Source organism: Hippocampus guttulatus, chromosome 15, assembly GCF_054856545.1.
Source record: "Hippocampus guttulatus isolate MCC_2025c chromosome 15, RoL_Hgut_1.0, whole genome shotgun sequence".
NCBI lineage: Eukaryota > Metazoa > Chordata > Actinopteri > Syngnathiformes > Syngnathidae > Hippocampus > Hippocampus guttulatus.
This window is the reverse complement of record NC_141275.1, coordinates 5,321,442-5,342,979: the sequence shown is the minus strand read 5'-3', so window position 1 is coordinate 5,342,979 and position 21,538 is coordinate 5,321,442. Positions and strand designations below refer to the sequence as shown.

General features: G+C 41.4%; 1 protein-coding gene across 8 annotated transcripts in view; it reads left to right on the top strand.

The window, feature by feature from the left end:
* auts2a (activator of transcription and developmental regulator AUTS2 a) overlaps positions 1-21,538 on the top strand; it is a 300,321-nt gene that overhangs the window by 43,899 nt on the left and 234,884 nt on the right. For 7 of the 8 annotated variants that reach the window (XM_086130426.1, XM_086130424.1, XM_086130429.1 and 4 more), the window contains exon 3: positions 8,623-8,832. In XM_086130426.1, coding sequence (XP_085986552.1) covers positions 8,623-8,832 — 210 coding nt within the window. Of the gene's footprint in view, positions 1-1,118; positions 1,486-8,622; positions 8,833-21,538 lie in introns of those variants that run through there. The other variant, XM_086130430.1, reaches the window with a different exon arrangement.

Sequence of the window (21,538 nt, the reverse complement as noted above, 5' to 3'; positions counted from 1 at the left end):
AGTAGACAACAAAATGTGTTCTGCTGCTCCGTATTTTCATGATGAAGGATAAAATGCTCAACCTGGGTCCAGCCTCCTGGGCCTGGAACACGATGGCTGGTTGAGATAGCTTAATTATAGGGTCTCTGTAACGAATGTTCACATCTTTGAAACTTAGTGCTTAATGTGTTTGCTTATGTGGACATACGTGGTGTGGTATGCATTGTTCAAAGGCAGAACATCTTGAATTTAGGCACTGAGGATTCTTTTATGTTTAAATGGCCATTGGTGGCTACAGACAGGATGCCTGACAACTGCATCCTACGTCTGGCTGCCGCAGCCTCCCCCGTGCTTGTATCATTTAGAGGATAAGCTTCTTATCTTTGCTTTTAGGCTTAGAGTGTTGTCACACTGAGGTCCTCCAAATGTGCTCGAAAGATGACTGAGCAGACAAAAATCGCTGCCGTATCTTTGTCCTGTATCCCATCCATGTTCTGATTTGTTCAACTTCCATACTGTCAGGTGAATTTGTTCACTCTTCATCAGTCTATCAGGCATCTTGCCAGACTGATCCTGTGTTCTGCTATGACTATTCCAGAATATTGTTTCTTCACCAAATATATTGAACATTAATACAAGAAAAATAAAATAAAATTGCTGTAGTAGCAGTAATTTAGCTAAGAAAGACACACTAGCTGGAAGCTTGTGCATTCACTTGAATTTCATTCTGCATGTGTGAACTGACAAGCAATGTCAAAGCTTTTCCTTTCTCTCCCCTCTCAAGGACATCTTTCAGACATCTGAAGCACGTACTATTTAAATTTTGCTTGTAGATTATTATAAGAAAACAAGTGATGAATGAATAGAACATCAATATTTTCCTACTACAATAAGCAATGCTACAATAATGCTATGTGTGTGTGTGTGTGTGTGTGTGTGTGTGTGTGTGTGTGTGTGTGTGTGTGCGCGTGCGTGCCGAGCATTGCTTGTGGGATATATATCTGTGTATTTTGGCAGAGTGGTGGAGGGTACTCTTTTTACGTTGCAATTTTCATTTTTTTTCAACTGCCCAGCACTTTGAATTGCATTTTTTGTCCGATTGCTGTATAAATTGTATAAATAATATTAAGTCAAGATGGCGCCCGAGTAGGCAGCCGTCAGCAAGTGCTCTCATGAGCCTTGCTTTTTTTTTTTTGTTTTTGTGTTTGTTTTGTCACTTTGTGTTTGTTGTTACGTCATGTGGACCTGATGTGGACTTTTTTCAGCATTTTTTGGCCACGACATTCATCAAGGAGGAGACTCTGTGCTTGGTGGTTGCGCCTTCTCGGCAGCATGGGTATACCAGCACTGTTTTTGACTGGGAGGAATGTCGGCGCCATTTGACTGTCGTTGTTGGACAGTCCTGGGGCGCTTGTGTCTTGCACCTGTAATGGGCAGCATTTTTCACAGCCCCGCTTTGTTCAGCGGAGAGATTGGTGCTGTTGAACGGTCTGCGGCTGGATGGATGTAAGTCTTGAGGAGCCGACGATGAGAAAAAATGAGCGTTAGCGCGGAGCGCCGATGCGGATTTGGAACTGGGAGTCGCGGCTTGGAGTTTGAAGCGGATTACGTGGGACAGGAGAAGTGAACTAATCTCTTTTCGTCAATGGACGCTACAGCTTTGTGTTTGCTTTCAAAACTTAGCTTGTAGCAGACGTGTGCACATTTTCAGCATGACGTCTCTGATCCACTGGTGAAAGGACACTTTGATCCTCTCCTCTTTCATCTATAACTGCTTCAGACAACAAAGTGTATGCAGAAAAGTGGTGAAGATTGCACGACTGTCTGTGTCCTATGTGTTGTGTTATTTTTGTTATTTTGACTTCAAAATGGCGCCGCGAGAGTGGCTGCCTTTCCAGCAGCTCCTATATTTTGTTGTTCTACTTCTTCCTTTCATAACTTTGCTGCTGTGAATTGGGAATTTCTCCATTGCGAGACTAATAAAGGTTTTCTTATCTTATCTTACCTTATCTTAAATAAAGCTTGATTGATGATCCAGTTCCTGCATTTAGGCAGCAGTGGAAAAATGACAAAGAAAACCTCTTCACCCACGTTTGGATCAGGTCAGGATTATTTTCTTGCGCTGTCATATTTTATGACAATTTGTTCCTTTTGATTCGAGATTCTCTTTCTGGATTTGCTACATCGTTTAAAGTAGTTTTGACAAGCTCAAGGTACGACTTCACATCCATTTGAAGATGCAGTCACTAGACCCATTCTATTTATAACTCATATTCTTCATGCACAACCTACTTTTAACTGCATTTATGTTGTTTCTTTCTCTTTGAGGATTTTTTTTTTAACATGTGCAAATGAAAAATTCATTTTTGTTTATTTCCAGATGTTTTGCTTACGATAGCTGCAGCAACTGCCCGGCAGCATTAGATGGCTTAGTTCTGACATAAATTTTTTTTTTCACTTAATCCTCCAACAAAAGCAAAACAGATCTGAAATGTAGAACTATGCTCCATGTACAGCACTTTGTATGCAGTGATGGCTGTTTGAAAGTGCTCTATAAATACAGTTGACTTGACTATTTGAGGCGGTCTTGCAGTGAATTCTGGCACTTCCCAAGAGTCGCCTTTTTTTGCTGGCTCTCACCTATTGTGATGGTGGTCAGCTTTCACTTGGTTTCTAATTACCACTGGATGGCCAAGTCTGGGGTCTCTTGTTACACTGTTAGCCTTAATGTGTGTGGCCTATAAATAGTGCCAGTATTGGCTCGCCGGTGGGCAGCAGCCTCTGCACACACTCTTTATCGAGGCAGGAAATTGAGTTCTGCATGCGCGTACACACACACACACACACACACACACACACACACACACACACACTTTTGCACAGTATACACTATTCATTTTCCTTAATGTTAACTGATCAGTGGTAAGCTATGTTTATGCAATTAATTTTACTCTTGCGAGAATTCTCTGCACTGTTGTGCCTGAGGGAAATTTAAATGCAGCCTGCGAAAGTGTAATCACCCCAAATAACCTCCAGAATGCTGCACTGCATAATGCATAAATTGAGCAATTTAGACTAGTCCTTTCAGGACTAGTCTAAATTGCATTCTCAAGAAAACAAAGGAACCTCATACAGATGTTTTAAATGACACTGGTGCTATTTGATTTTAGCACTCTTTTGTTTCAGTTTGTGTCAGGGAGTTGTTGCTTGGAGTAATCCTTGTCTTCTTGTCTCCCATGAGTATTAGCAAAACTCTGAGACACTGGTCCTGGAATTTTTCTGACACCCCCTCATCTATCTCTTTGTATTTTTTATCAGGCCATATTTTAAGACTAAAATGGATTGAGTGGGCTGCAAGGATTATTTTGCATGGAGTATCTTTTTTCTTTTTTTATTTCCTGTTCTGAATTACGCTGCTGTCTCAATGCTAAGCTGCATGCATGACATTTTTTTTTAAAGTATATCCAAACAACAATTTATTCACTGAGCAACAAGTTCTGAGACACAAAACGAAGCTCTCTGAGAGCACTGGCTCAATTTAATGATCTTCTTCTTCTGTGTCCAGTTGCTAGGCAACATGCACCATTCTTTCTGCAGCCTGAAATCCCAAAAGAAACATTACATAATTGACATGGCAAGTTTAGGAATGATAGCACGGTTTGCAAAATCATTGGGGCTAAATCTTGAGTCCTATTAGGGAATGCAAACGTCAGGGGAGCAAATGGGAGCAAATTTGTTTTTGTTTTTAAAGCCTTCCTGCTGGGATGGAAATAAATGTTCCAATGCAACAAACACCTGGCATCATTCGGGGTGTGTTAATCATTTCCTACTTGGTGGTTCAACTGTTTTATTTGGAGTAGTTAAGCCAATTGTGCAAGACATCTGGGCTAATCGAACATCCTGAGAGACGGCCATGGATGGGAGACTCTTTTATTCTACTTGTAGTACTATTAACCCAAACGCTTGTTCTCTAATCAGCAAAAAAAGAAAATAAACTCCACTTTACCATCACCAAGTTCATTATCTTCTGTGAAAATTGAATTTCATGCATGATGCATGGCTTCCAGAAAATGTCTGAGAATAATCAGGATGCTTTTTGCAAACACATTTCTTCTTAAATACGATTTAAAATGGGCATAAACTGGGTAAATCCGTCCCCATTCTGAGGCGGATGATTCACTTTAAATTTGGGCTAATTTGAGCTCTCATTGGAAGTTATTAGATGGGGGGTGGGGGGGGGGGGTTGCAAGATGTAGCGTTTGACATCCACCAATTTGAGGTACTACTTACCACTTATTCTGTTCAGTGTCCCGGAAAGGAGAGCAGCCCATCGCGGTTGATTTAGGGCAAATGGACTCATCACCAGTCAATCATATGGCAATTTAAGAACAACACCGATTTTGGTATTTCAAAAATTGCGGCAGGCGGTGAGGTTTTCACATTTAACCACTTCAACAAGCAAAGTATGAACAAAATAGGAGAAGAAATCCTATGTCATCTTTAATCTACCATATACAGTACGTGTATACGGTACGTTCCACTGTGTGGGTGGGACGCAGCTCCCCTCGGCATCCATTGCAGCCTGGTCATCTTGCAAGGGGGATTCCCCCATCTGCGGCCCCTTCTCATGGTTTCTCATTATTCCCCAGATGTTTTTTTTTTCCCCCTTGCCCTCCTGAGGGTCAAAATCAGGTAATGTTGTTGACATTCATCAACCGTAGATATGAAACTTTTCTGTGATGAAGGGCTGTATCAGTAAATTTGACTCGACTCATTGCACGCAAGTTGCTGAAGTGAATGAAATAAATAAAATTCTGACTCATACCGTAGCTGTTAATCTGTGCATATCATCAAATAATAAATTGAAAGATATTCAACTGAACAATTCAGGTTCATCTGTCACAAATTGGCACGTCAAAATGCAATCGGAAAGCCATAGATGAATGATTTTACTTGTGCCTGATTTCAAAAGAAAAGAGTCGCTTTGGTGTGTGACATTTGGTGACATTGTATGGACTTTTCTATTTAACACTCATTTCAATTACCTTTGGTCCCAATACGCTTTATTAATGGCTTCTGTCACAATAATCTTAATCCAATCTAAATCCAAGCATCCCCTCCATCCTATATCCTCAATTGCTTCCGGAGTCACACACTTCATTGGTTGACGTAGTCAAATCTTTATCTTAGTTATCAGCAAGTTCAGCAGCTTAGTTAAATTTTCTTTTTGTCTATGGTCCAAAGTCATGGTGGTTGCTTGAATGGACACTTTTTCCGATTGGCACATGAGGTTCGTGCATTTATTTTTTTGGCATATTATTTTTTACATTATGTTTGACTTGCAATAATTTCTGGAAGTTTATATAGCCAGTGGTGGTACAGATAAGTAGGCTGCAGGAGCACATGCGGACTAAAAATATTTAAAGTGCACATCATGCACATTATGTTTTAAACTAAGCAATTTTGACTACCGTTCGACATTTGTACAAGCCAAACTCAATGTTCTGCATCTTGCAGTGGACTCAGGAAAAAGAAAACTCACTGATTCACTTTAGGGAACAACAAAATATTTTCCAGAAGACAACTATTGCCGTCGGGGGGGGGGGGGGGGGGGGGAGCACAAAGCAATCATTTCAGGTGCTCTGTTAAGAACCAGTTGCATTTGTACGCATGACAAATCAGTTGATCAATCCAACTGTTGGACTGATCTAACAGTTGGATTATGCTTGTGTGGATTGGCTCGGCTTTGAGAGTGTGGGACAGGGAGGACTGGCTGTTACAGTGAGCCAAGTTCAGTTAAAAAATGTCCCCGCAGTATGTTCCGAGAAACTATCGAGTATGTGAATTTTATGACAAGATTGACTTCAGCTGTTATGTCCCTCGGACATGACGCTGACAATGTATGAAAAATGAGTGGCGGTTAACGTGCTGTTTTGCGGCAGAATGTTGACATCACAGACAAATACAGTACTTGTCTACGGCACTCTTAGAGGAGCCCATTTTGAATATGAACAACATTGTGCGTTACGCTATATTACAATCACGGTCTTCTTTCTTCAGGTACTCTGCTTATAACTGTTAAATATCCTAACCATGAGTGACCTTTTCAAGCAATGCTGAAAATTAAGTGAGGAATATTCCAGCCATGTTATACATTCATTATTTTAGTTGGCATACTCACAATGAAACCCCATACGAAGCAGTTCAGCTTCTCGAATCACACCTATAATTGGCTGCATGACTGCAAAGAGCAATGGCAAATCAGTTCCAGCAGACACAGAGCTGATTCAATGCTATTCCACGTGTACGGAAAATGTGATAAACAGGTCAAGGGCTCTCTTAAGAAGGAGAGACAATTCACGGCTCCACTTAACAGGGTAGCTCAAGTTTAATATGCGCTGTTGTCCAGGAGTACCCCGCAAGGAGTACTTCCACTTATGGCTCTTTATTCTCTTTATTAGCCTCTATTAGATCACCAGTAATTGTTTACACTGTCGGTTGCCGTGTAGAGCGTTTCAGTGTTATGATGATTAAATCAGCTCTGATAATAAGTGTGTATTGGTGCATGTTTGGGTGTTTGTGCAGTCTTGTGCCAAGTGCTGAAGTCTCACGGGACTGTTGCTACATCCCTCCGCATCTCTTCACCCTCTCCCCTTATTTGAACTTTGTTCATGAAGTTAATTTTAATGATGTGTTTGGAGTTCATCTCCTCTCGTTTGTTGAATGTAGAGTGATTATTCTGTTGGCCAAGCTGTACCTCTTGCCCAAAACTCAGTCGGGGTAGGCTGCAGCTCCCATGCCATCCGAACAAACACTAGATCGAAAATGGATGGATGGGTGAAACCTATTCCGCTAAAACTGAGGCTGCAAATCTATACTACAATCTATACTTAAGTCAAATATTGTTTGTTTTGTTTAAAATACATTGTGGTTCTGTATATAGGCAAAATCATAAAAAACTCTCTGTTCAATTGCCCCGACATCTCTACGTGTTTAGATCGTAATTGACTTTGCAGAATGGCAAGCTCAAAATTCTCGTGATATCTGGATGACGAGTTGTGAACTAATATAAATGCTTGTGTAGGTGTACGTGTCCGTGTATATATCGATCGATATATAGATTTCATTACTATATATAGACACAAAATGAGCGATAGCTTTTGCACATTATTTGCAAAAAGTGAAAAATCATTTGACCCCGTCTGTGTTCCGATGCATTGTATACTTACCTGCAAACATGCAATTCAGAATGCTAGAAAACTGCTTTGGATGCTGGCAGACAATCGCAATAATAAAGGTTGGAAAGGGAGCCATATTGAGCAATTATTTTCCTTCCAGCATCTCAACAAAGCGCTGAAATAAGGAATTTATCTCGCTATTGTTCAATGAGCCAGCAAAACATATTGTGCATAATTTATTTCCAGCAATCATTATGGTTTGGCGACTTCGAGGCATGCAAAACGCTGGCTCAAGGAATCCTGTCAGCCCAATCATGTATTTGTCACTTATTATATGTGCACAATTCATGTCATTGTGCGTTCACTTTCCTGGATGGGTGTGAGTGAAAAAGGGAAATAACATTCACTTGAACCTGCACCTCATTCAATGCAACTGAAGCTTTGAGAAACATTTATGGAGTGTTTCTGATGTGCATTCATCAAACTGCAACACTAAAAGGAACAAGATTGCTTTGAGGTGCATTGTTTGAAGGCCTCTTTGGCAGATCATCAGGACATCATGAAATTAGCTGGGAATCATCTGCATGTGGTCATATGTTTGCATCTGATATGAAAAAGTGAAACCTGTAAAGATTGAATAACAGTGGTCCAGCAATTGACCCCTGGGGCATCCCACATGTGATGCCTTCCAGTGGAATGCAAAATTTGGAATGCATAGGAAGTAATCACTGTCATTTGAGTTTGGTTTTGAACCAGTTTAGAACTGGCCGGTGAAGCGGCCCCATCAATCAAGCTGCTCTGGGAGGATTTTATGGTTTACTGCGTCAAAAGCACGATTGAGGTTTAGCAATACAAGATTGTATAATTTTAGGGAGTCAATATATGTGTTCAGGTCTTTCTCTACTTTGATTAATGCTGTATTTGTACTATGGTTGCCGCAAAAAAACCCAGATGCATCTCTTTTTAGAAATGTATTTGATATGTCTTTTGCTGGGTAATAGTTGGAAATGAGCTTGTAATTGGCAGACATTGGCCTCCAACTGATTCTTTTTCAAGAGGGGTTTGATCACAGCTTTAATATGTAATTTGGAACCTGACTGAAGACACCTGTTGATGATTTTTAAGACCTCTGGTGCAAGGCAGTTAAAAACTGTTTTAACACATCTTGATGGGGCAAGCAGTAATTAGGCACCTGAGAAGTACACACTTGAAATGACTGATATGAAGTTCAAAATGGAAATGTTGATTGAAACCAAAATCCTTTGAACCTCACAAGAACAGTTTGACTCTCATTTCTTATGGTGGCATCGCTTTTCTTAAAAAAAATGTCTCTGTCTCTTTCTTTTGGCCTGAAATGTCATGTTTATCATCAATGCCTTTTTTAAAATGTGTGCTACAAGCTGTGATGACAAATTCTATTCTATTTGTCTCCAAGACAACCTTGTCCTTTTTTTTTCTACTGTAGAAAAACCTGACGCTGAAGCCCCAAGAGCGCAGAGTGAACCAGGGTGTGCCCTTTCGTAAGAAAAAGTCAGCCAAGGTTCCCAACGGCCTGAGCCTGGAGCCCTTTAAGAACAACTATCACCATCACCAGCCATCGGACCAGGAGAACAATCCCCATCTGGCGCACACACAAAGCAGGAAGAAGAAACGCATGAGCAAGAAGCGCGCAATGGTGAGTGTTAATATCACCTTTAATGTATTTATGGAAACGTATTGGCTGGTGCCTTACTCTCCCTACTCTGAGTAAATTACGAAGAGCACACCCACCAGTCAAGCCCTAAGAGTGTGTTGAACCTACTTTATGGAACACCTCCCCAAATGCTCAATATGTTTTGTTTTAAACCTGCAGTTGTTTAGATGGTCCACGTAGGCGCGATTAATTCATTTGGACAACACTAGCTTCTCATATACACTCAAAGGCTTGCCAATGTATTCGGCCACATGCGCACGAACAAACTCACCACATTCTCACCCAATTTATCTTTCTCACCCTCTCTCTCCCTCTCTCTCTCTCTCTCTCTCTCTCTCACCTTCCTCACCTACTTGTCGGCATACTGTATGCGTTCACACCCGCAAACACTAACTCAGCATGTGTTGTATCAACCATCCATGTGCATCACACACAATCACATCACTAATGGTGGTTAAGAGCAAACTGTTTTGACTTGGACACCATGAGTGCCCTTATTCTGATAGAAAGTGTGTGTGTGTGTGTACTTAGTATTTACATGTGGTGTCTGGCTTATTGCAAAACTGTCACATACAGTAAGTTATAAGAGGCAGCTCAGAATCAATATTTATTGACTAACATAAACAGCAAAAAAAAAAAAAACAACCACTCACCAGAGATGCTGATTAATGAATGTAGTATTGTTTGCAGATTGCTACAGACACATTATGCTCGTCGAAATTGGCTTGCTCTGACCTACCAATCAGAAATTGGAAAAACGCAACTGATTGGCATGGCATCACACGGCTGAATCTGTCAAAAAAAATCTACAAGAACAGATCTGTGAAATCAAGAGAACCAATTCATGGGGTTAAATTTATATAATTTCATGGGGAAAAAATGTAGCAGAGTGACGCCTGGTCATTTGTGGCCCTGTCAGCTCTCCACTGCTGTGTATACCATAGATTAAATGTACTATAGATAACACTATCAACTTGATTGCATAGGAAAACCCTTGACGACAAGACTTAATGACATGCATAATTAAAAAGCTCAGCTGCACCCTACACCACCCGTTTAGTCTTTCTGCCGTAGAACAATGTTCCGTTATCTTGTTGAACTGTTTTCTTTGGCTTCACTTGACATAAACGTTAAGACGTCGTCCTCCCACAAGGTTACATTTTAAATGTCTGGAGGCTGCCTCAAGTTGAACTTATCCATTAAGCGATGCTCGATATTGAAGAGAGTGAACCTCTTATCAACCTTTGCTTAACTCTCATTCTAAGAGAAAGAAGTGCTGAGAGTTGGGTCACATTGACACGTTCTTCTCAAGCCAAAAGAAGAAAAATCATACTTTTGTTTCTAAAGTCCCATGGCCGTGCACATCGAGCGCGGTTCAAGATCAGATTGTTGGTTTGTAGCTGACCACGGTGGTGGAGATAATGTTTTTGTTTGTGGTTTGTTGTTCTCTCTTGCTCCACCGAAAAATGTGGGCCTGCGATGTGTGTGTTTGGTGCTTTGTACAGTGGCTCAAAAGTGTACAGAGGGGCATGCTGTGAGGACCATCTGCTCTCTGGCACTGGGAGAGTTAGGGGAAAAGCAAGGAAGACCACCACCCCGACATTTCTTGCTCTAACCTTCTGCGTGTCTCCGTCTAGTATCTGTCCACCATTATGTTCCTCACAGTTTTGTTTCCCTGTGATTGGACTATCATCACATTATACAATACAGTCTGTACCAGGACACATTTGCGTCTGTTGAGATTTCAACACCGTTTTCGGGCCTGTAGGAAATAATGGAAAGTCAGTGACTCAGTCTGAGGGGCAAACTGTCAGCATCATCATTTCATTGTCCTCCTACGCAAAACATCAGCTGGTGTCAGTCTATTGTCCAATTACCCTGAAGGCAAGAATCACCACTGCTGTCCTATTTCGGCTGCCTGGGAGTGAGCGAGGACGCAGGCTGAACTGGTCACCAGCCAATCTGAGGGCACATATAGACTAAAAAAAAAAAAGATCACACTTCCAGATAATTTAGTCTTTCATGTAATTAATGAAAGCATGCAAACTCCAAACAGGAAGCTCAGAGTTCAGATCCGAGCCCTCAACTTCGGAATTGAGTCAGAGCTGCTAACCACTCATCCAACTTGCCGCCTCTTGAGGCAAATTTCATTTATTCTTTTTCTTTTTCTTTCTTCATCAAAAAGACAGAAACAGTTCTAATTGAAAGTTTGCCAGCGATACAGATTTAAATGTACCTGATTATTACTGTCTGGCTAAACATTGCCACATGTTGGCACCCTGTATCCCAACTCCCATGCCCATTTTGGGTCAAATAAAAACAAAGGATTCTCCTTTTCACATATAGCAATATTCAGTCGCAGATTTAAGACAACCTGGGCCCCGCAGAACAATGAAAGGAACCTGCTGTTACCCATCTGGCTATGTAATCAAGCTTCCCAAGTTATAGACTTCGCATCTCATCAATTTGTGTTTGGTATTTGTCTTTGTCCTGCTGGGAAATGATAAAAATTCGACAGACTTCCAAATGGTGCCTTGCCATGAGCTTAAAGATGTTTTAAGCCAAACTGGAGGATTTTGGTCTGTTTCGAGCACCTTACGCTCCTTGACTCACATCCCACTGTCGAGTAGAAAAAGCATCCTTAAAGCCGAGTAGACGCTGTATTGTCATTCATCCGTAGTCACTTACCTTGGCTTGGCTGAACTCTTTCTGAGGCTGCAGATGGAATAAGTTGAAGCTAAGACGCAAATGGCAGATCCGACTGGCTGAGTTGGTTATCGTTGAATGTGTATTTGTGTAGAAATGTCTTTGGCTTTGTCAAAAGGAGAACACATTTATTTTCCCCTCGCTGTGGCTGTTTCAGGAATCCCATGCATTCATTCACACATAAGCCAAAGAAAGAGACGGCTCATTAAACTGCTTACCAACTTGCTCTGTTAAAATATTAAGATTGTACACTACACACTTAAACATTGACTGTAATATTCAACAGTTACATGATATCCTAAAAAAAAAAAGGGAGACTGAGAACCTAAAATAAATATAGGATAAAAAAAATAGTCACAGTCATGTGAAGCTTGACTTTGTGAGGATACGGTGAGTATAATGATTCCAAATCTCCACTGAAAGTGTTCACCCTTTATCAGCATATCTGCTCTGCCAGTAAAATTTGACATCAAGCAATGTCCCGATTGCCAGATAAGATGCTACATCCATTCCTTTGGGGCATCGGTTGTCTGGATAATTGCTGCCGTCACAGTGAAGGTTCCTTTCAGACTGGGTGAAATCAAATTCAATTGAAATGTTACGCTCGGCTTTGTGGTGGTTAGGACACATCACCGACAACAATCGTTAATAATTGATGTTAACTTGTGTGTTAACCAGATAAGGTGTGTAATTGTGCAGATTAACCCCCCCGCCGTTAGATGGTAAAATGTACCACCTGAATGACTCAATGAATTCGCTATGAGAATAAACTATTGCCACATATATATATATATATATATATATATATATATATATATATATATATATATATATATATATATATATATATATATATATATATATATATATATATATATATATATATATATATATAAAAAACTGAAGTGGCCGATCTCAAGAAGTCCTATCAGTGGCTAGAGAGGGTTGGCCTGAAGGACAGCACAGAGGCACTCATCCTGGCTGCTCAGGAGCAGGCCCTGAGCACCAGAGCCATTGAGGCCCAGATATACCACACCAGACAAGACCCAAGGTGTAGGTTGTGCAAAGAGGCACCTGAGACGATCCAACACATAACTGCAGGGTGTAAGATGCTGGCAGGGAAAGCCTACATGGAACGCCATAACCAGGTGGCTGGCATAGTCTACCGAAACATCTGTGCGGAGTATGGACTGGAAACCCCAAGGTCAAAATGGGAAACACCTCCGAAGGTGGTGGAGAATGACAGAGCGAAGATCCTGTGGGTCTTCCAGATCCAGACTGACAAGATGGTAATGGCGAACCAACCAGATATCGTGATCATAGATAAAGGGCAGAGGAAAGCCGTTGTAGTGGATGTAGCGGTCCCAAGTGATGGAAACATCAGAAAGAAGGAACACGAGAAACTCGAGAAATACCAAGGGCTCAGAGAGGAGCTGGAGAGAGCCTGGAAGGTAAAGGTGACAGTTGTGCCTGTGGTGGTCGGAGCACTCGGGGCAGTGACCCCCAAACTAGATGAGTGGTTGCAACAGATCCCGGGAACAACATCGGACATCTCAGTCCAGAAATGTGCAGTGCTGGGAACAGCAAGGATACTGCGCAGAACCCTCAAGCTTCCTGGCCTCTGGTAGAGGACCCGAGCTGAATGAGGGACGGACACCACCCGAGGGGGGGTGAGACGAGGAATTTTTTTTTTTTTACATACAAATTGCATGTCAGCCTCATCACAGCCTCCAATATGGCTTGACAGAGAGAAATCCGGTTCAAAATCCCTTGTTTTTCATTTGTCGAACATGCTTTCTCCACTAGGCTGTCTGACAGCATTTTCACACCCCTAAAAACGCCACGGAATGCATCAACACAACCTGCCTGCTACTTTCACTGGCAAACGGTTTAGTATATGTTGAAACGCCGATACTCTATGCTAAGCCAGCCTGTCTACAAAAAGTGTTGAATGCTACTTTTTCTTTTTTTCCTTCTTTTTCCTCTTCACCTCACAACTACTTGGAGAAACATTTTCTTTTGAAGTGTCACTTTAATGCAAGGGAGCTAAACTCAGGAGGATGTGGGGTGGCACTTTGCGCCGGCACCGCAGTTAAACTGAGCCATTTCGAGGCTCTTAGGCGAAGGAACACACACCGAAATCAAAGTCAGTCAGATGGAATCTACTTGAAGCATTCACTGCCCAACTTGCTGCTTGCTCTCATTCCTAACAACCCTCAGAGTCAATTTGTGAAAAAATTAAGTGTCTGCACTTTTGGCAAAGTGTCGACCACTTAAAAGCCCGGGCCCCATTCAGCTGTCAATCAAATCCCGGGCAGCAGGCCAGAGGTGTTGGAGGAAGCGTTTTCTCTTGGCTGTCCAGCCACCATCAACGGCACTCTATTTCAAATCCCGCTTCCGTCTTTAATCTGCTTGTGTTTACATATCCGGCTACTGATGAATGTTCAAGAGTGCACATCCTTCTGGATTTTCATTCTTGTTTTTTTTGTTTTCATCTCACTGAGAGGACTATAAAATGTGTTTGTTTATAACTTGGAGAGTCCTCGCCTTTGCTTCGAGAGATTGAAGAGGAAGAAAAGCTTCCACTTAGCGAAGGAGAATGATTTGTGTGTTCAGTATAAAAATATATAGTCATTGAAATGAGCAGTGTCGGGCAAAATTAATTATAGTTACTTATTACTTCCTCAAAAAGTAATTGAATCAGTACCTGAATTATTCCATGATAAATGTCATGAAAATCACATGATTAATATGCAAAACAATTCCACCAAAAAAACCCCACTTTTTGCACAGATGTAATATTAATCAAAATGTCTTGTTTAGACTAATGGGTCTACGTAAAACATAATATTTTTGGGTTGACTTCCCCTTTAAGAGCCCTTTAAACAATTGTTTCCGATAAACTGGCGGAATGTCAGTGCAACATCCATCCATCCATTTTCTGATTCACTTTATCCTCACAAGGGTCGCGGGGCGTGCTGGAGCCGAACCCACCGGTCTTTGGGCAGTAGGTGGGGGTCACCCTGAACCGGTTGCCAGCCAATCGCAGGGCACACAGAGACGAACAACCATCCACACTCACGCTCACACCTAGGCACAATTTAGAGTGTTCAATCAGCCTGCCATGCTTGTTTTTGGAATGTGGGAGGAAACCAGAGTACCCGGAGAAAACCCACGCAGGTACGGGGAGAACATGCAAACTCCACACAGGAAGGCCGGAGCTGGAATCGAACCAGATACCTCTGCACTGTGAGGTCATTGCGCTAATCACCGACCACCAGGTGTCAGTACAACACAATACCTTTTAATTGAGTTTATTGTGATAGTACGTCGCCAGGAAAAAAAATGACGTAAGGTGTATTTGCCACAGGCCCTTCGCGATATTCATAATGTGCATCATAAGTGTCATTGGCGTATTAGTCACCTTACATTGTAATGACTGCTTTTCCTTTCAAAGGTACCTTGGATGGGTGGGGGATTTATAAACTAGATCTATGTGGACTGTAATGATGTCATTAGGACTGTCTTGAGCATTTTAGTGCTTCAGGTAAATGCAGTGCTGCGGCCAGTGGGATGCTTTTATAGATACTGAACAAAGATAATAATAATAATAATAATAATAATAATAATCTGAAATGATTCAGAGGGTTTGACACATGCTTTTGTCATTTTTATGAATGCATTCCAATGACATCCACCACACATGTCCGCAAAGCTCAAAATCGTGCTGGCTGTCCCCCTGATCAAACTCACCTAAATTCACAAAACAGTAGGGTCAGTATTTGTGGAATTGCCATAGATGGGAGAGAAACACACCCGTTTGGGCTCACCCTGAGCGCTACATTATCTCCTCTATTAAATAGGTCATGGGTCTGGTATTTACCCAGCATGGCCCCAATAAAAATGCTCTGTTCCCTTCAAATGTCTCCTTAAAGACCAGCAATCTCGATAAATCAGTTAGCAAAGATGAAGTTGCAGGCTTTTTGATAGAGAGAATTCCAGAGAGAGCTGCCAGGGCTTGACTCAGTTTTCCAATGTTAATATTTCTCCTTAATAAAACCTCAAGAATTAGTCCCCCCCCCCCCCCTTTAGCTTGAATGCATTGTTAAACAGATGTCTTCATTCAGTTAACATGTTTTTGATTTCAATGCATGCAAACTGTTTTTTTTTTCCTTCTTAACAAGTACAGGTGCTAACTTACTCATCTTCTTCTGAGACAATACAGACACCCATTGCATCTGCTTAAGAGTAACCACAACAAAAATGACCACCATCCAAAATAATTATGGTGAGGCCTCATCAAAGCTAATATCATTTGGAACAGATTCATTTTTCACGTGTGGGACTGAGAATTTAATGAAGACATGCTAAAAGGAAATCCTCAGGGCTCATTTTTCACAACTTCAGTTTTTTGTTTGTTTTTTTTTGCGGGGGGGGAGGGCTACTACTGCTATGCGCCAAATTGTTTCCCCCTTCTTGCTTGTCATTATGGGGAAGGAGCGTTATGTACGTATTCCCTTCCCCTCTCCTTAGTTTTGATCAGAGACTATTATTTTATTGATTTCTTCATATATGAGTGCTTAGAGTGTATAATTTTATTCTTTGTCATTTATGAGCGTTAATGCAGCACCTTGAAATTGAATTTAGGGAAGAAATTGGGTGTCAAGTAAGTGTACCAATACCTTATTGATTTTTTCATGAAATTGCGACATGCCATCTCGAAACGTTTGCCATCTATATTTTTAACAATCCCTGAGAACAGATTGTGTCAAAATATGCAACTAAAGTGACATCAGTGATTACAATATTATGTCAACTGAAATCTGCAAATGTTACGTTTCATTAGCCTGAAATATCTACATCTCATGCATACATTATTTTCCAAAGCCTGAAATTCTCTCTCCAGTTAGGATTTTATAAATATTGCATGCTTTAGTCACAAGCATTCCATCCACCCTCATATAAAAACGTGTATTGTGTGATTCAAATCACAGAATTTATACGTAGACTTTTTTGTATGAACAAAAGGCATAATATGGATATGTGTCATGGCATTGTATGGGCACCTGACTAAATTTAATCGGTCATAAGAATGAGGAAATTAGGTGGAATGTCTGTGTTGTATAGATCAGGATAATAAAAAACAGAAAACACTGCGATTATCAAACATCTGAGAATAGAAGTGTATGATGACGGCTATGGTTTCTTAAAATCAGCCAAGTGATGAATGTAGCCTGATGCTGACATACTGACTGAGTGCCCTGGATGTCCCCCCCCCCTTGTCCGATGACAATGACACCACAGCAAAGCCAGTGTAATAAAAAAAGGACAAAAGATCCAAACTTGGTCTGTTCTCAACACCGTCTGGCATTCCAGTTTCACAGTGAGGATGAACAAGCTGTTAACAATACATTGAACCCATCCAGATATGAGAGCTTGACATCTGCTAGATAGCATCAGAACACATTCTTTCCGTTTCGTTGCGTTACGTGCACTCACAATGCATCCGCCCTGCGGCAAGATACGATTATCCTGTTTTCACTGCTCATTACACATTCGCCACTGACTCAGTGAACTCATTGTTGCTCCTCTACTTCAATCCAGACAGATCTCAATTCGGAAGGAGATAATAGTTATTGTTCCCTTACCTTTAGCTCAGTATCTACTGTCTCTCCCTGCTCTTTAATCGAGTGAAGTCTGATTTATTCAGATGGATGGGTCCCGCTTAACCTGGCGCCGGATAAAAGTTATTCATGACTCTCGTAAGACTTACAGCCTACAGGAAAACAATCGACATCATTCCATCCATTATCCCTACTGATTGTCCTCATTAGGGTTGCAGTCAAACTGGAGTCTATCACGAATGACTTGAAGAAAGAAGCCTGGCGCACGCTGGGCTGGTTGCAAGCAAATAACATGGTGCATGCAGACAAACAAAACTCGGTGTGAAATACTAACATTGACCTTGTTAAGTCTTGAATGCACCTAACATGTATTTTTCTGGAATATGGGACGGAGCTGAGGTACCCGATCAAACACTGGGAGAACATGAAAACTGCACCACAGACCTGAGCCGAAATTCAGATACATAACCTATCAAGGGGGAGCCACTCATCTAACCATGCTGTCCAAATATTACAGTGGTACCTCTACTTACGAAATTAATTGGTTCTAGAAGAAATTTCTTAACTAGAAAAATTTGTAAGTAGAGACTCGTTTTCCATGTAAATGCCCTAATCCGTTCCAAGCACCCCCAAAAATTCAGCCATAAATGTTTTCTAAAACATAAAATGCCTCAAAATATGTCACAAATACATGTAACAATTAGATCATTGCACAATAAATGAGAGTTGTGCATAATGTAAAAAAACAAAGAATAAAAATGATAGTCATTTAACTTAACTGCGTCCTAATCGTTTTTTCCCCCTTTAGTTCATGTTCTCTCTCAGAAGTGGTTTTTGCCTGCCGTTTTGCAAAGAACTGATCCAAGGACGTTTGCTTTGTCTCTTAACAATCCTTTGAAAGCATCCAAAGCAACCATCAGCATAGTGAGGGATCGCTCGACTCACATTTCCGTAAAATTATCGGAATACCTCATGGCCCGAGGGGCGAATGGCGAGGACGCTGCATCGACACATACGGTAGAAGTACCTCTTAGCCAATGGGATGCCAGGAGGATGCTCGGTAATCGCCAATGGCAGAGCAGCTATCAGTATGTTACGTTCCGGAAACTTGGAGCTGTGAGTAGCAGCCCATCCTGTATTTTTATCTTTCGTATCTTGAAATTTCTTTCGTAACAAGAGGTAATATTTTACTGTTGAGATGTTTTGTAACTTGAAAATTTCGTATGAAGAGACGTTTGTAAGTAGAGGTACCACTGTATATTAAAACAAAACAAAAAAAAGAATACAGGTTGGTTTCTGACGTTCAGGACAACATGTTGTATTTATTAGACATGCTGTACATTCAGCCACATATGCTGTCGATGAAGGAAATAGTGACAGCTTTGGCCCAGATGAGCAGATGGAGATAGTTTCTCAGAGCAACCCACAGGGAAGCGAGGCTCCCCGCCTCGTCTCTTCTCCCTCATGCCTTCATAACGGTGCCAGCTCTTGACCACCGCAGGCTGAAGAGGTGGCCTTCTCCGCCTGGTTTTCACCATAGCCCCAAGGCAAAGTGAGAGAAATAGCCATCTGTGTTTTACCCGACTGGGAGTTGCCTGCCACAATGGGCCCGGGGAAAGATAAGAAACAATAAATCCTCCTGAGAACAGTCATGCTTCCCTAGATATCTGCGGTGCTTTGACAAACGTATGCGTTTGCTTTGTCAACACTCTTTGTCATGTCTTGCTAGTAATACACAGAAAAGCTGAGGTTTGTGGCCTCAAACATCACCTCAAGCAAGCACTTGAATATGATGACGCACTGGGGAAAATAATAATAATAATATGTAATTGATGGAGGCAGTACACTGCGACTGTTGGCTCCGTCTACTCCAGTTTTGTTTTTTTTTGCCAATCCTGATTAGGAAACAGGCCCTTCAGTCATGTAGTTTGCCGTGATGTTTTTTTGTGAGGTGGTGGCACCCTCTGCTGCTAGGTAAGGAGAATACTTGAACACGTGGAAATCCCCCTCTTCTGAGATCTGCTTTGACATTACAGCCCTCCTTTCACTGTTGATGCTCGGAGTCCGGCGCTGGTGGCATGTCTGAAAAACGGTCCTGTTTCTAATTGCCGTCAAAGGGCTAAGTTGAGCTTTTCCCATTTATATTTCAGGACAAAGCAAGCGCCACCGATCCGATGATCATTAGCTGGAATGCATAACAGGAGGGTTAACATTAAAAAACGCACATAAAAAGAAGCAGAATTTAAAAAAAAAAGCTCTCTACAAAGCCATTGATTCATGAAGGGAGAATGATATCAAGGTTTTACCCTACAAGCCATCATGAGTTATGTCTGTACTTGCTTTAATGACGGCGCAGTGGCAGACACATCCTGACAGACACTCGACAATTCTGTCTCAGTGCCTTATTACAGTATCGCAGAGCCAATTTACTGTGATGTTCCCTGATGCAGGGGACCCGGTGGGCGATAATGAAGCTAAAATAACTCGAGCTCATTATCCAGCGACACATTACAACCAAGCAGGGATGTCTCCAAACAAAGTGCCTCGCACGCCAGTCATTTCTCCTGTGAAAAATATGCCACTCTGCAGGGGAAAAAGTCCTGTTTGAGGAGGTATTTGAAGTGCCTCTCGAGTTTGTGTGCGTGCATTCGTGTGTGCGTGTGCACGTATGTGTGTGCGTGTGTGTGTGTGTGTGTTTGTGTGTGTGTGTGTGTGTGTGCGTGTGTGTGTGTGTGTGTGTGTGTGCCAAGATCCTCTTCAGTTTAAAGTCACCCTACCAGACTTTAATGAGCAAAATATCTAGTGAGGGATCCAGCCATCTATCCATTTTCCGATCCGGTTATCCTCACAAGGGTTGTGGGGGGTGCTGGAGCCTATCTCAGCCGTCTTTGGGCAATAGGCGGGGGACACCCTGAACTGGTTGCCAGCCAATCGCAAGGCACACAGAGACAAACAACCATCCACGCTCACACTCACACCTAGGGACACTATGGAGTGTTCAATCAGCCAACCATGCATGTTTTTTTTGGAATGTGTTATGAAACCGGAGTACCCGGAGAAAACCCATGCAGGCCCGGGGAGAATATGCAAACTCCACACAGGGAGGCCGCAGCTGGAATTGAACCCGGTACCTCTGCACGGTGAGGTCGACACGCTAACCACCGGGCCTCCCTAGCCAGGGATTTCATTTTAAAATGTTGCTGAACAGTCAATGCCCATCCATCAATGTCTGTAAAATGATTATATATGTAATTTTAATATTTAATGTCATCCTAATTGCAGATATTATAGTATAAATAAAATTGTACGAAAGAAACCAATCACCATCTAAATCATGCAAAAACAATATATACTTCCTGTTCATTGGGTTTAACACACCAAAATCATAACTGAGAAATACTGTAATTCACAGGCGTCAAACTCAAGGCCTGGGGGCCAAATCCGACCCGCCACATCATTTTATGTGGCCCGCGGAAGCAAATCAAGCATGTCAACTTGCATGAGCTTTGCTAAAATCTGTACCTAAATGTCAAATTTCATGTGTAATAAATAGGATAAGATAAGAAAACATTTATTAGTCTCACAATGGAGAATACTTATCTTATCTTATCTTAAACATGTGTTTTGTTTCACTGTCATAACGGCCCTCCGAGGGAAGACGTAACTCCAAAGTGGCCCGCGACAAAAGTGAGTTTGACACCCCCTGCTGTAATTGATTAGCTCAATTACCGGTGGATGTTGATGAGCTGCAGCCAGAATTTAAGCAGTATGTTGCATTCAAAAATATCCCGTCAATATTCCGTCAAATATCCCATCACTGGGCTGTAACGCCAATTTATTACAAGCAACTTTTTTAATTCCATAACACAGGCACATAAATGTTTGATGTTGAAGGTTTACGTGGTTCTAATGAGTCGAATGAGAATATTACTTCCCCAACTTAAATTTAATTGGTTGGCTTATTCAGACATTTCTGCTGTTGTTGTTGTTTATTTATTTTTTTATTTCTATGCCCTAATTGTTTCAGTCATGATGCAGAAGAGCAGTGGTGTCAAAATCATTTTTGTCACGGGCCACTTTGGAGTTACGTCTTCCCTCGCAGGGCCATTACAACAGTGAAACAGAATAAATGTTTAATCATCACATCATATTATAACTTGTACACAAAAATAAAAATAAAAAATGACAGATTATTACTTTTAAAATCAGTCAACTATTTGTTTGTTGTTTGTTCAGTTATTATATAGCGTGTCAACCAAGTCACAAAATTATTGCAAAATGTCACTGTGAGGCTCTCATACATTAATACGAGATTTTTTCACTTGCCTCCGGCTGTACAATACACTTGAACTCCAGAC